Genomic DNA, 12,319 nt, shown 5'->3' on the forward strand with positions numbered 1-12,319 from the left:
ACAGGTTTATTATCGTTGTCTTTTACACTGTCTGCATTTGAACAAATAATTTCAGAACTCTCAAAAGAGGTGGAAGTGAGATGTTTTTTAAAAATGCCATAGAATTCTTAGGGAGTAGTAAAAATAAATTACAGCATTGCAAAAATGCATTTCACTTTGCCATAGAAGCTTCCATTCTATACACATTATTTCAGATGTTTTAGAATAGACATGAAAAATAAATTTACACGAACTAGGCAGCACAATATACTAACCAAAGGCACTGCCAACAGTATGTTGCGCGTAAGGAAGGGGCCAATACTTCTGTCTTAGCTACAGCTCAACTGACTGTTGAGAATCTGAGTTTCAAGATCTACCAAGTCTTCAAATTCTCCGTATCTTAAAAAAACAAAAGAGAGAGCCCTCCCCTTTGCAGGAGGTTTTCAGCAGCATTCACAGTAATTGCATAAGAAGCCATGCCTTCTACAGAATGTCAAAGACATGCTGGGTCCCAGGAGGGGAGAGGGAGACAGTCACCAAACCTCTAGTAGGAAACAACAACAACAACAAAAGAATTCTTTGCGACTTTCAGCCAGAAAGATAAGAGATTTAAAAACGAGCGTCTGGATCTTACTTCTCAGAACCAATGGCAGTTTTTACAGTGTTCTTTCTCTTGACTGAACAGAAATATTTATACCATGCTTTCAAGACTCAAAGCACTAGATAAGTGTTATTTAAATTACTTCACAAGTGTATAGTGAAGTAATAAATATTCTTGTAAATGGACAAACAGCCCCAGAGCATGAAAACTGTTGCTCTGTTTGGGCTGCTGCCACGTTGTTAAAGGTCATCTGGGTGTAGAGTGCAGTACAGCGGAGAGGCCCTTCCCGCACCGCCTGCCAGAGGCCATAGCCCTCTTAGCAAACCCTTTTACGCTACTGACTAAAACATGAGCTGGAACTAAGCCTGCAGAAAGTGGCATTTATACAAACCGAGGGGCTTTCTGTGATGCAGTTACTCTCTTACGATTTATAAACAAACATGCTCAAGTATAAATCGGGGCTGGGGGAGGGGGTAAATCCCAAGCAGTCACCTTCAAGAAAGAAACAAAAAACAGTTCCTCGTCCCTCTACGGACAAAAAGCAGCCTCCTCACAACAGTACTTCAGGTAAATGGGGGGACAGGACTGAGAAGGCCTCTTGACAAAAGCCCCTTCCAACTTCCTCCTTAGCCCAAATGCAAAAAGGTTTCACGCTTAAGGAAAAAAAGGCACTGAGGTAAATTTTAGACTCTTCCACGTTGTCTCTGTGGTACCTGTGACCCCACTTCGTGCAGGTGGGATCACAGCAGTCTACAGCGAGCTCAAAGGGACACTTGTTCAACAAGTCACTATGAAACTCTCACACGCTCCATCTGAATCCGGCTAGTATTAATGTTCCGTTTTCTCTTTATGCTTTGTTGCGGTGTCCTGTGTAAACAGAGGGAAGACTGAACCTGGCTGCGTGCAGCGTGCTCGGTACAAAGCACCAAGAGTAAACATGGGGACCATCCTCTCTCAGACTGGCATCCCTGGAACCCTCCTTGCCCTTCAGCGATCGCTGCACAGCATGAGCGAGATCAGGGTCGCTGGTTAGAGTTAGGGCAGTAACTGACGCTCCAGCTCAAGGATTTTTTTTGAAGGATGCACAGCGCATGCATCGGAGACAGTGGGAGCCCTGAGAGGGGGGGGAGAGAGAGACTTATTCTTCTCTCCTAGCTCCACATAGAGAGCAAAACCTGGTAACCTTCCTGGACGTGCAGGCAGAGCACCGATTGTGAGTGGGGAGAGAGGGAAGGAGAACACGACGGGTACAGAATGGCACAGGGAGGGAGAGGATGGCGGGTCACAGACAGGAGTGGGGGGAGAGCAGTGCAAGGAGGGTTAGCAGGAGGAAGCACGGTACGAGAGCGGTGGGAGGAAAGCATCTCAGGCTAACAGTTCCCTTACTCTTCCTGGTGCTAAGGCTTTCCCACGCAGGCAGCCTGCGCTCTTGGTGCCACATCCACACCCTGGCCCTGGTCGGAGCTCCTCTCCCTCGGTGCCAGACCTGTTCATAGCTCAAAATCAGTTTGATTTGTGAAAGGGGGTTTTGAGCTTTCCCAGGTTAGTCTATTGGATATGTATTGCTAAATGTTCAGTATCGAACCATCAGCCCATGCCCCAACCATCAGCTTGACACTTTTCAAACAGAATTTGTTAAAACACAGGTCACAATTCCTACAGAGTAGAAAACTGGTAAAACACTGGCTAGCTTAGCTAAGCATCAGGGGTATTTGCTTTAATTCACATCTGTTTTCAAAATTGGAAGTTAATTAGAATAAAAATGGATGACTTTTCCTGGAATTAATATTACCAAGTTTCAATAATACTTACTAACAGACTGTTTGGGTGTTGCAGCTGCCTTGGTGTCATAACTTTACATTTCCCTGGCTATCTTGGCCCTGAACAAGTCCATCCAGCATTGGTTGCAGCTGCAACACCCACGTGGCTTGGTGCAACAACCTCCTCCGCTTTATCTGCTGCTTCCTGTGCTCTACTTACGAAATGAGACCTCGGCCACGTGGGCACACGCAATGAGCCGCAGCACCTCCGAACAAGAACAAGCAAGTTGCCGGGAGGAGTGTGAACAGCAAGTGTTACCCTGCTCAAAACATTAGCCAGTAGATGTTCCTGTTGGGTTTAACGCTGAGCATTTTCCACGAAGCTTCTCCATCTGATGGTACAGCTGAAAAGCGAACCAGCAGCTGTGTTTGGTGTGTTGACAGCCACAGTTTTTAAAACAGGCTTCCCGTTCTTTGACTGGCTCTGGTCCTGGGATAAAAGGTCTCAGAAAAAGACAATGCAGTACATTCATTTTAGGGGTGCTGTGAGCCAGTCCTTAATGGAAGGATGAAGAGGGAGAGTGACCACTATAAGGCGTCCTGAGAAGTGTCTTTTAATTTTAAAAATGATATCTAGCTTAGTCTGATGCCCAGTGCCTCCTGAGGAGTTATCCAGGCTTGCCTCTGGCTTCTTTCAAGGTCTGCTGCAGTCTCTGTTTAAACTTCTCGTACTTCCTTTGCACTTGCTGGATTTTGTCCTTTTCTTCTTTGTCCAGTATCATCAAGAAGTTCTGTAGCTCTGGGATGGAGAATGCATCCCACTGCAGAAACAGCAGAAACAGAGGGAAAGTAAGCACACAGCATTCACCTTACTGCTTTTGTGGGGTTTTTTGTTTCCCCCTGAATCTGTGAAGAGGAACAGTAAAAGACATTTCAACATGTATCTGATCTCCAAGTAGCTTAATCTCACAGTGTCATGTTGTGAGAGAGACGAGATAATGGGCTACAGCATAAAGGACCATCCCAGTCCTGAGCGCCTGAGACTGTAGATTTAATAGAAGATACCTTTGCTGCAAGAGATGACACAGCTCCCTAAGGAACCGAAATATACGTGGAAAAAATTGACGTAGCATTCACCTGCACTTCTCGTTACGAAGGAGGAACGAGGTCCCAGCAGGCAACACTACCCACCAGGAGCCAGTTCTCTTTATTTTACTGCAGCGTTATCAAAACTGTTTGAGCTTCAGCAAAGCTCTTGGCACGGGGTGCCAGCAGACTGGCTGCTCCGGCTGTCACCTACAACAACGTTGGGCTGACAGCAAGGAACAGGCAGGCCACGGGCTGATGATTGCGATCACTTAATAAATACTGCTTTCTGTCTGCTCAGCACGGCTGTGGGAAGCTGGCATTCCTGCGGCGTCCCTACCAGCCGCATCCCTACCATCAGGCGGCACGGCACGTCCCGAACCCCCCCGCTCGGAGCCGCTCCCGGCACAGGAGGCAGAATCCCTCTGGATGTGGCAGCTCCCGACGTTTGCCTTCATCGTGGTGGGGAGCACGACTGCAACCAAAAACTGACTGCAAATTTATTACCTGAGTGTCCTTGGCTTCTACTTAAATTAGTGGATTACTTATAACAGTGTTTAGCTAATCTAATTATTGAGGGTTAACTCTGGGATGGCGTTGCTTGGTTCTGCAAACAGACTATGGTTTGGCCATCAAAACTGGCCTCAGCATTTTCACAGCTCAAGTTTAAATTTTTTAAAAATCAACATAATTGAGGAGCAATAAGTGATCCTTTTTTTTTTAATTATTCTAAAAATAAGGTACAAGCAGTCCATTTAAGTTTGGAGAACAGCTGGTATCACACTTTGCATGGTAAACCCAGCCCCATCAGAGGGAAGCAGCCTTGCTTGCGTGGCACTGCTTCAACCCGTGCTGCCTCTGCCATACATCTCCCACCTCTGCAACGCTGCCACGTGCTCCGCAACGCTGTTAATGTTCATGTAAAAACCCAGGGAAGGAGTCACCGACGTACCTCAACTTCCCCTGTTTCGTTTTCCTTCAGCACAAAACTGAGCGCATCTGTGTCAGGGCCCGCCAGCAGCCGGAGGTACAGGGGGTACTCGGTGAGAGGGAGCTTCTGGAAGAGCACTGCAAGGGGAGAGCAGACATCCACAGTCAGACCGTGGCTGCCAGGGCAGAGGAAAGCTCAGGAGGTCAATTGGAGCATGTGAAAGTGGTTCGTGCTGCTCAGGATCACAGTGGAAATCGCTGAGTCTCTATCAGAGATCCATAACAATCTCTGGTAGGTCTTAGGGGACTCCAGCCCCCTTCTGAAAACCAGTAATTCCCCGTCAGCATCACCTCTTGTGGTGGTCAGGGCATTTATTCGCCTGACATTTAGGCACTGCCTGCCTGACACACCGCCGAGCCCCAGATGGATGCTTTGATGATGTTTCTGTCACACAAAATAGTAAGCAAACTGATCAGCCGCAGGAAAGCTAGCGGGTCCGAGGGCACGAACTCACCTTGCCCATCCTTCCGCATCTCCTTGAAAAGTGCAAACTTCTGAGGATTATCCACCACCATGAATTTCTTCAGGAGCCCCTGGATCACCTCGCTCACCGTGGTCGTGCTGCTGATGTGGAGCTGCTTGATGGCATCCAGCGGCAAGTAGAACGAGGTTCTCTTGTCCGTCATATCGGCCAGGTTCACCTCCTTGAGGGCATCGTAGATGGACTGTGGCCGGATCCCCGCCGGTACCGTCACCGGGCGGCACAGTTTCAAATGCACTTTAATGAAACCTGTGTACGTCCCATCGTCGTTCTAAAGCAAAAGAGAGGGGGGATCAGGCTCCAGGGAGCCTTCCCAGTCCTCCCCCCCACCACGAGGGGCTTTCTGGTCTCCAGTGCTGCAGCCTGCGGGGTGACTGCAGGACTTTCCACCCCTCCGTACTGCTAGGAGTTTGAGGGTTTCTTATTAATCATGTAAAAAGTAACCAGTAATTTCGGGTTAGTCACTATTTATTTTCTCCTGTTCCTTCCACTCGGTAATGACTCATCCCTTCCTCACGTCTGTACGATCTTGTCTTATTTAAAACTGACACTGCTACAAGTCAGTTACGGAAACCATTATATGTAATTGGTAGTTGCACTTACGTGAGGATTTGAAACCTCTGGGAAGGTCTCTACCCCTCGTGTTCAGCAGGATCTCCCAACTGTATTCCCCACGTTTTATTACCTGCTTGTGGGATTCTCGCATCTCCATGTAATAAATCATCATTCAAGACCAGCCTGTCTCACAACAGGTCCCTTACCCTACCCTCAGCTCTGCAAAAATGCAAAAATCAAGAGAAAAGCCTGGCTCCGTACAGTCCATCTGCGGGTGCCAGGCAGGAACAAGCCGAGGGATCCACCTCGGGTGCCAGGAGCACTGGCCTGCGGTCCCACCAAAGGGCCACCACCGGCGGCTACCACCAGTGGCTGAGCCCAACTGCGTCCCCAAGGCTGTGTCAAGTCTCAAGGCTGCGTTTTCACTGAGCTTCAAGAAAAGTAACTCGAGAGTAAACATTTGGGTCCCGAATGACACTCTTAAGTCAAAGGCTGATAAAAATCGGTGGGAGAGACATTCCAGCAGAAATTACTGTGCAGCCTTCACAAAGGAAATTGTTGGAAGATTTACTATTTTAAATAAATTTCAGTTTTATTTTCAGATGTTAGCAAGCACCAGGGAGTTACGTAGCGGCTGTTCCTGAAGTTCTACAATTTAATTATTTCACTCTAAGCAGCTTTTCCCCCTCTCTGAAAGATCCCGTGAAGTTTGTACCTTTGCGGTACTCCGGTTTGTAGAAGAGGCGATTTCCTTGTCTTCTCACCACATACCACCAAGGCTTTACTTACAGGGTGGTGATAAGCAAGTCTGCAATCAAAGCTTCAAAATATGAGGCATCCACTGTGGTTCTTAGACCTCTGCTTAAGCAAGCCTGGCAGTGGAGAGGTGAGAAGCATCTCTTTTCTAGAAAGGCTTTGTGTTTCTAAATACACGCTGTGTTTCTAAATCCACTTTGCGACAGCTGCTGAACTGCAGCGTCGCAGCCCGAGTTTTGCCGTGACTCATCCCCGCTAGAACAACATGGGCTCATCTATTTGTGGCAAGTCATTCGCAGCACAGGCTGGCCAGAGATTACTGTGCCAGTGCTCCCAGTTGAGAAGGGACGGAGGCAGGGAAGGGTTATCTCAAGTGTTGGTGACTAACGCTAAGGAAACCCAAGCAGGAGAAAAAGCAGATCGGGTAAGGAAGACAAGAACATCTCAACAGCCACAAGGCCTCTTGCCTTGGAGATGCCTTCCTCCAGCCTGGCCAGTTCACAGTCCAGAGAAACCAGCATCGGTCTTTCTGTGTTACCCAAATAGAGCCCAATACATACCAGCTTCATCAACAGGCAGTTTGTAACTTTTGCATTGTATTTTTCAATTTTCTGTTTGATCTCCTGGATGGTCGGAGGCTCGGGTTTTTCTTCTTCTACTGTTTGTGTTACATTCTGAAACCAGAAGAGACAGGCTTTAGCTGTTTTATATATTGGGTAACACCGCGTCCGTTCAGCTCTGCTTTTGCTTGAGAAACGCAGGAACAAAGAGGCTGCGCAGATCCCGAGCTCACGCTAGCAGCGATGGCGCAGGTGGAGATGGTCCCTAGGGCCAAGAGGTTAAACGTGCAGGACGCCACGTCCCTGCCCCAAACCACCTCCGCACACCAGTACCAGGCAGTGGAGGGTAACACAAAACCCACCAGTCAGTGGGACACCGAGGCACAGAGCGTAAAGACGTCCCCGTACAAACCAGGGCAAAGAAGCCAGCCTCTAAAACCCGCTTTCAAGAGGAGCCACCCGCACCTGCTGAGCGTTCCTTTGCTTCTTGCAACGCAGTTGAAAAATCACGTCCTATTTCCAGTATTCATGGCTCTGCCTACCCAAGCCAGGCACCCCCTTAAAAACCCAGGGTGCCCCTCAACCAGCTTCCAGCAGGTTTACCCAGGCAGAACCTGAAGTTAAATCTCTGGTGGATTTCTCCTCCTTAGCTTTGGAAATTATAGCTCAGAGCAGTAAAATCACACGAGCAGCAAGCCGGCTGCGTGACTAATAAATCCGTCACTGCGAACCCAGTCAACGCATCCCACCCTGTGTCAGAAACCATTCACCGTCTGCCCACGCGTGGGCTCGCCGGGAGGACGACGGCTGCTGCTGCTCGCCCAGGTTTTGAGGAATTTCCTCTTAGGAGGCGAAAGGACAGATTTGGCACGTAGGTGAGCTTTACCTGCAGGTCGCACATGGAACTGTCGCTAATTAATAACGGGAAAACACGATCCCATCGTGGAGAGGCAGCTCGCGGGAGCTTCCCAAATGCAGCCCAGGGTTTAGAGCGTTTAAGCAGAAAGGCAATGAATGGGTTTGGACGAAGTGCCAGAGCAGAGCCCGGCGCTGCTGGCAGCACAGGCTGAGCCGACCTGGGAAGGGGGGCAGAGCCCAGGCCAGGAGGATGCTGCCATGGTGTCGGAGCGGCTGCAAGACCTGGGCTAGAGGGGAGCAGGACCACGGTGCCCATTAGAGGCCATCTAAAAGGGGAAAAGTAAGGTGCTTTCTGCAGAAGAGGGCCAGAGCACGCATCTCTGGGGTACGCTGGAGGAAAGCATGCAAACCACCGCCGAGCCCTGCCTGCCCCTGCACCCCACTGCTCCCCCCCGGCCCCAGGAAGACTTCTCTGGCTACACAGCCTCCCCGCTCCCGGCCTCGAAGGCAGGCAAGCAAGGCTCGTGGGATGCTGGCCACCTTTCTCCAGGGACAGAGCAAGAACAGTGTCAGGGGAGCCGGGAGGGATGCTCTGACGAGGCACTGGGAACATGCAGTTGCAGATGGTTTTCTGCAGAGATGAAGGTTTGTAGCAGCCTCGAGCAAGAGCCTGAGCCACGCTCCCACCTCCCATCTGCCCGAGTCCTGCAGCACAGGCTGCAAAGGCCCATGGACACCCTGGAAAAGAAATGTCAGGATGCGATCCTCTACCATCGTGCCCAGCGTGACGGCAGAGCCCAGGCACGCTTGGGCGCTGCGGGAACACAAGAACCAGCGAGCTCTTTTCCGAAAACCTGCTGGAAGGCAGGAAAGGATGCGGCAGCACGTACGGGCCGGGATTTTGTGTGTTCCCACCCTAGGAGTTCAAGTGCAGCCTCGGCAGCTGCGGAGCCCCTCGAGGCTGCTGGGGCTGTCCCCAGTGCCGGTGCGTTGCCTGCACCACGCAGGGCGGGTAAGGAGGGGAGGGAAACCCAGAGCACAAAGCTAAAGCTGCCGACCAGACAGGCAGCAAGCGCTTCTGGGGACACCCCCTGCATCCCCTCTCATCCCTGGTACTGCCACACCAAGCCCACAGCACGTACTCAGGACAAAAGCACCCGCTCACCTTCAGCATCTATCTGGAGCAGTCTGTTGCAGAGTTAATGGCTCCTGTAATAGTGAGATGGAAGCAAGGACTCGTGTGACCCTGAAGTAAATTCAAATTCACAAGTGGGTGAAGAAAATCTATTCAAAAAAATTAAATACAGAGAGGTACACTAACCCAGGAGTTCCCCAGCTGCACGGTAAAGCCCAGCAGCCACCTTTGGGTCTCCTCGTGGGAAATAACCTGCTGCAAGGACAGGACCGCGCCGAGTGCAGCGCGGGTCTCTGCGGGCAGCCTGCGAGGACGCACGGCCGAGCAGCGTTCCCCGCGAGGTACCGCAGCTGAACGTGCCCTGAGCACGTCCCCAGCCCAGGGACGCCGATCATGTCAAACCATGGTGCCAGATGCCAACCAGCAGCAAGAATTACAGCCTGCAGCAATACCCGCTGTTCACTGCTTCGCACGATCACTGGAGCTCTTCAGCTTCTTCAGCCGCTTGCCTCACCAGCAGCGGGACGCGGGTCCAACAGCGGCATTCAGGAAGCCTCGATGACTTTATTGGCACAAGACCATTGGAAACTCCCTACATGAGGCCCATTTTGTCCTTCAAGGTTTGACACCACTTTAGCCTGGCTCACCCAAAGCCCTTCAGCAGAGGGGCTTTCCAGCCAGCCAGGCGAGCAGGTCTCCTCTAAAGCACAGCCCTCAGCATCCCAAAATCCGGACCTGCTGCAAACAAGCCTGCGTGCACCTTGGACTATGCTCAGTGGGCTGTATTTCACAGCGCAGCGCTCTGCTGCCTTTCCATAACTCACCCCCTTCCCCGGAGACAGGCTGTGAATACATTTTGCCAGCGTTGCCTGAAATTGCAAGCAGCGCTCCCACATTTTATGTGGGCTTGCTCAGAAGTTAGCATTAGCGGAGAGCAGGAAGCATGAAGGGATGTGCTATCAAGGCCGGTACAGAATGAAAACTGTAACCTCCAAGAAGGAAAAAAAAAAGGAAAAAAAAAAAAGGCAACTTCGAGAGCAAAGCCCATCTCTTCCCAGGCAGCCCCGCAGCACGTGAGCCTGGGATGCAGCAAGCTGTAAATAAGCCAGCATCACGCCAGGCTACCCATGATAGCTCTTTTAGGAGGAGAATCAAGCACAGGACAAACTGAAATCCTGGTTGCAATCTGGCAAGATGGCTACATTCCTGGGACTCGGAAAGCCCCAAATTCATTTGAGCGATTCCCGAGTGAGAGTTCAGAAGTTCTGCTCGAGACAGGCAAGCAGTACGAGACCTCTCAAAATGCAGATCTGGAGCAGTAACCCAATGGAGGAACACTGACATTGTATTACAGTCTCCTTCTTGCTCAGTGCCTTAAGACAATAAAAGCAAAGCTTTCCTGTGGTATTTAAGAATTGCACATAAACATCCACTCATCATAATGGCAATTTCAACTCCACGATTTGTGTCGAAGTCCTTAGGCACGTGCTTCACTGCAGTCTATTGGCTGCAATAGGTCTTACATGGCCGCACACAGGTGCTGGGCTGGTGTGGGAGTCTTTAAAAATAACGCCAAGGGTAGAAATTTTCAAAAGTAGCACTGGGGAAAAGAAAAAAAAAAAAAAAAAAGAAAAAACCAACAAAAAACTTCCCTTTAAGTTAGCGGAAGATGTGCGCTCAGAAACCCTCCACTTCCTCACGTCACCCATTTCACAGCGCTGGAGACAGGCACAGCCGTGCTGCCACCCACCAGGGCCGGCTCCCACCCCAATCACACAGCGAGCCCACGCCAGGAGACCCCGGGGACCGTCCCCTCCTGCATGCAAAGAGACTTGTAGCTGCACGGCACAGCTGCAGCGGTAAGGCATGCTGTGCACGTACGCTACACTTCATCCGTGACACAAACACAACCCGGTGCAGACCAGCGTCCATCCAGACACGCACGGCAAAAGCAAACAGAGAGGCTCAGTCCGTCCCTGTCACTACAATTTGCTTCTCTCCAGCGGGACAAGTCCCTCCCCTCTTGTGATGTTTCCAGCTGAAGAAAATAGCGCGTGCCAGCAATTAAGAGCTTTCTGAGCAGCGCGCGCTGATGCCACCCGGTTTCCATGGAGGACGCACGGTGCACCCAGGACTGCAGCAGCCTGGAGCGGTGCCGGTCCCCGGGGTTTCGCAGCAGGCACACGGCAGACGCTAATTGCTTCATGCTCCAGGGACCCTAAATCACTCGCAGCAGAAGGAGCAGGAAGCCTGGCTCAGGAACATGGTGCTGGTGGCACCACGTCACTGGTCTCGCACCGTGTCCTTGCACAATTCCCATCAACAAACCCCAGCCTCCAGCATCCTGCCTTCCCCCACGCATGTGTCTGCGCAGATCGGCCGTCTCCCGGCTCGCTCAGCCCCCCGACTCCCCCAGCGCACCCTGATCCTTGCAAAACGCTCGTACTCCTCCAGTCGGGCCCAGGGTCAGCTGCAGAGCTCTGCTGAGCAGACCCCCCAGCACTCCCACGGCAGCGTGACCCTGCCGAGGCACCCAAAGCTGCCCTGCTGCTGCTGGTGGAGATCGAGTCTTGCTCCCAGGAGCTGGAATCGGACAGTGGCTGGGATACGCTGCCCTGGCAGGAGGGCAGTTCTGCCCCTCTCGCCTGCTGCTCCTGCCCCGGCAGCGCTGGGGAAGGCAGGAGGCAGCTCAGCTCCCACCTGCACCAAGGTTTTCCCAAATCGCTGCCTTCCTCTGCCTATCCTGCAGCTTCTTGACGCCGAGACCCTGGTCTGGGAAAACATACTAGGAAAGAAACGCTGCCCGTAATTTGTGTATTTACCACGTCTATTTGTTTTGACTCACCCAAACATAAACCGAAGCATCCACAGAGCCCAGGATCCCCCTGCACGCAGGAGCATCCTGGCACCCGCACCTGCTGCTCGGCCAGCGTGGCCAAACCCCGAGAGCAGCACAGCACCTCCGCTGCGCCGAGCCTTCGTCTCTGGCTGGAAGAGCGAACACCCTGAAGTCAGGATTGCCCCAAGGAAATGGGATTCCAACCCTTGGCCCTCACAGCTTTGACAATTTACATGATCGTGCGGCCACAGCTACGGGTAACAGGTTGTTCCCTCCCCTTCCACGTGCAATTGTAATTGAAAAAGAAACCCTGCATTATGACAACTTGACAAATACAGGTTTTAACAGCCATATTATGTTCTCTTAGGGTTGTTTTATAAATCATCTTGCACCCGGTGTGGAATTAATTTGCTTTTATTAAGCTCCCAGTGTCACTGACAGATGGTTTAACTGTTTCCACTGCAGCACAGTTTAAGGTGTGCAGAGAGCAACCGACCTGCACTGGAAAACAAAACCAGCGACCTCGGACAGGGCTCCCGGCTCTGGCAGCAGCTGCGACCCAGCCGTGGATTTAAAGATGCATCTCCAAAACAGCAGTTGCATGTATGGCATAAAGTAGCATGGGACTCCCAAGCCCCTCGTCCCTTACGCGTCAATTGTGGTGCAAAAACCAAACCAGAAGCTACCACTTCCACAGTGCTAACGTCCAAGTGGGCTT

General features: G+C 51.3%; 1 protein-coding gene across 2 annotated transcripts in view; it reads right to left on the reverse strand.

The window, feature by feature from the left end:
• Positions 1-7: 7 nt before the first annotated feature.
• The window catches only part of RASSF5 (Ras association domain family member 5), a 35,824-nt gene continuing 23,512 nt past the window's right edge, over positions 8-12,319 (reverse strand). For both annotated transcript variants that reach the window (XM_072844747.1, XM_072844748.1), the window contains 4 exons: positions 6,770-6,883; positions 4,872-5,169; positions 4,379-4,494; positions 8-3,161 (listed from right to left, as the gene is read on the reverse strand). In XM_072844747.1, coding sequence (XP_072700848.1) covers positions 3,009-3,161; positions 4,379-4,494; positions 4,872-5,169; positions 6,770-6,883 — 681 coding nt within the window. In that variant the 3' untranslated portion in view covers positions 8-3,008. The remainder of the gene's footprint in view (positions 3,162-4,378; positions 4,495-4,871; positions 5,170-6,769; positions 6,884-12,319) is intronic.

This window comes from Ciconia boyciana, chromosome 23 (assembly GCF_034638445.1).
Source record: "Ciconia boyciana chromosome 23, ASM3463844v1, whole genome shotgun sequence".
In the NCBI taxonomy this organism is placed as follows: domain Eukaryota; kingdom Metazoa; phylum Chordata; class Aves; order Ciconiiformes; family Ciconiidae; genus Ciconia; species Ciconia boyciana.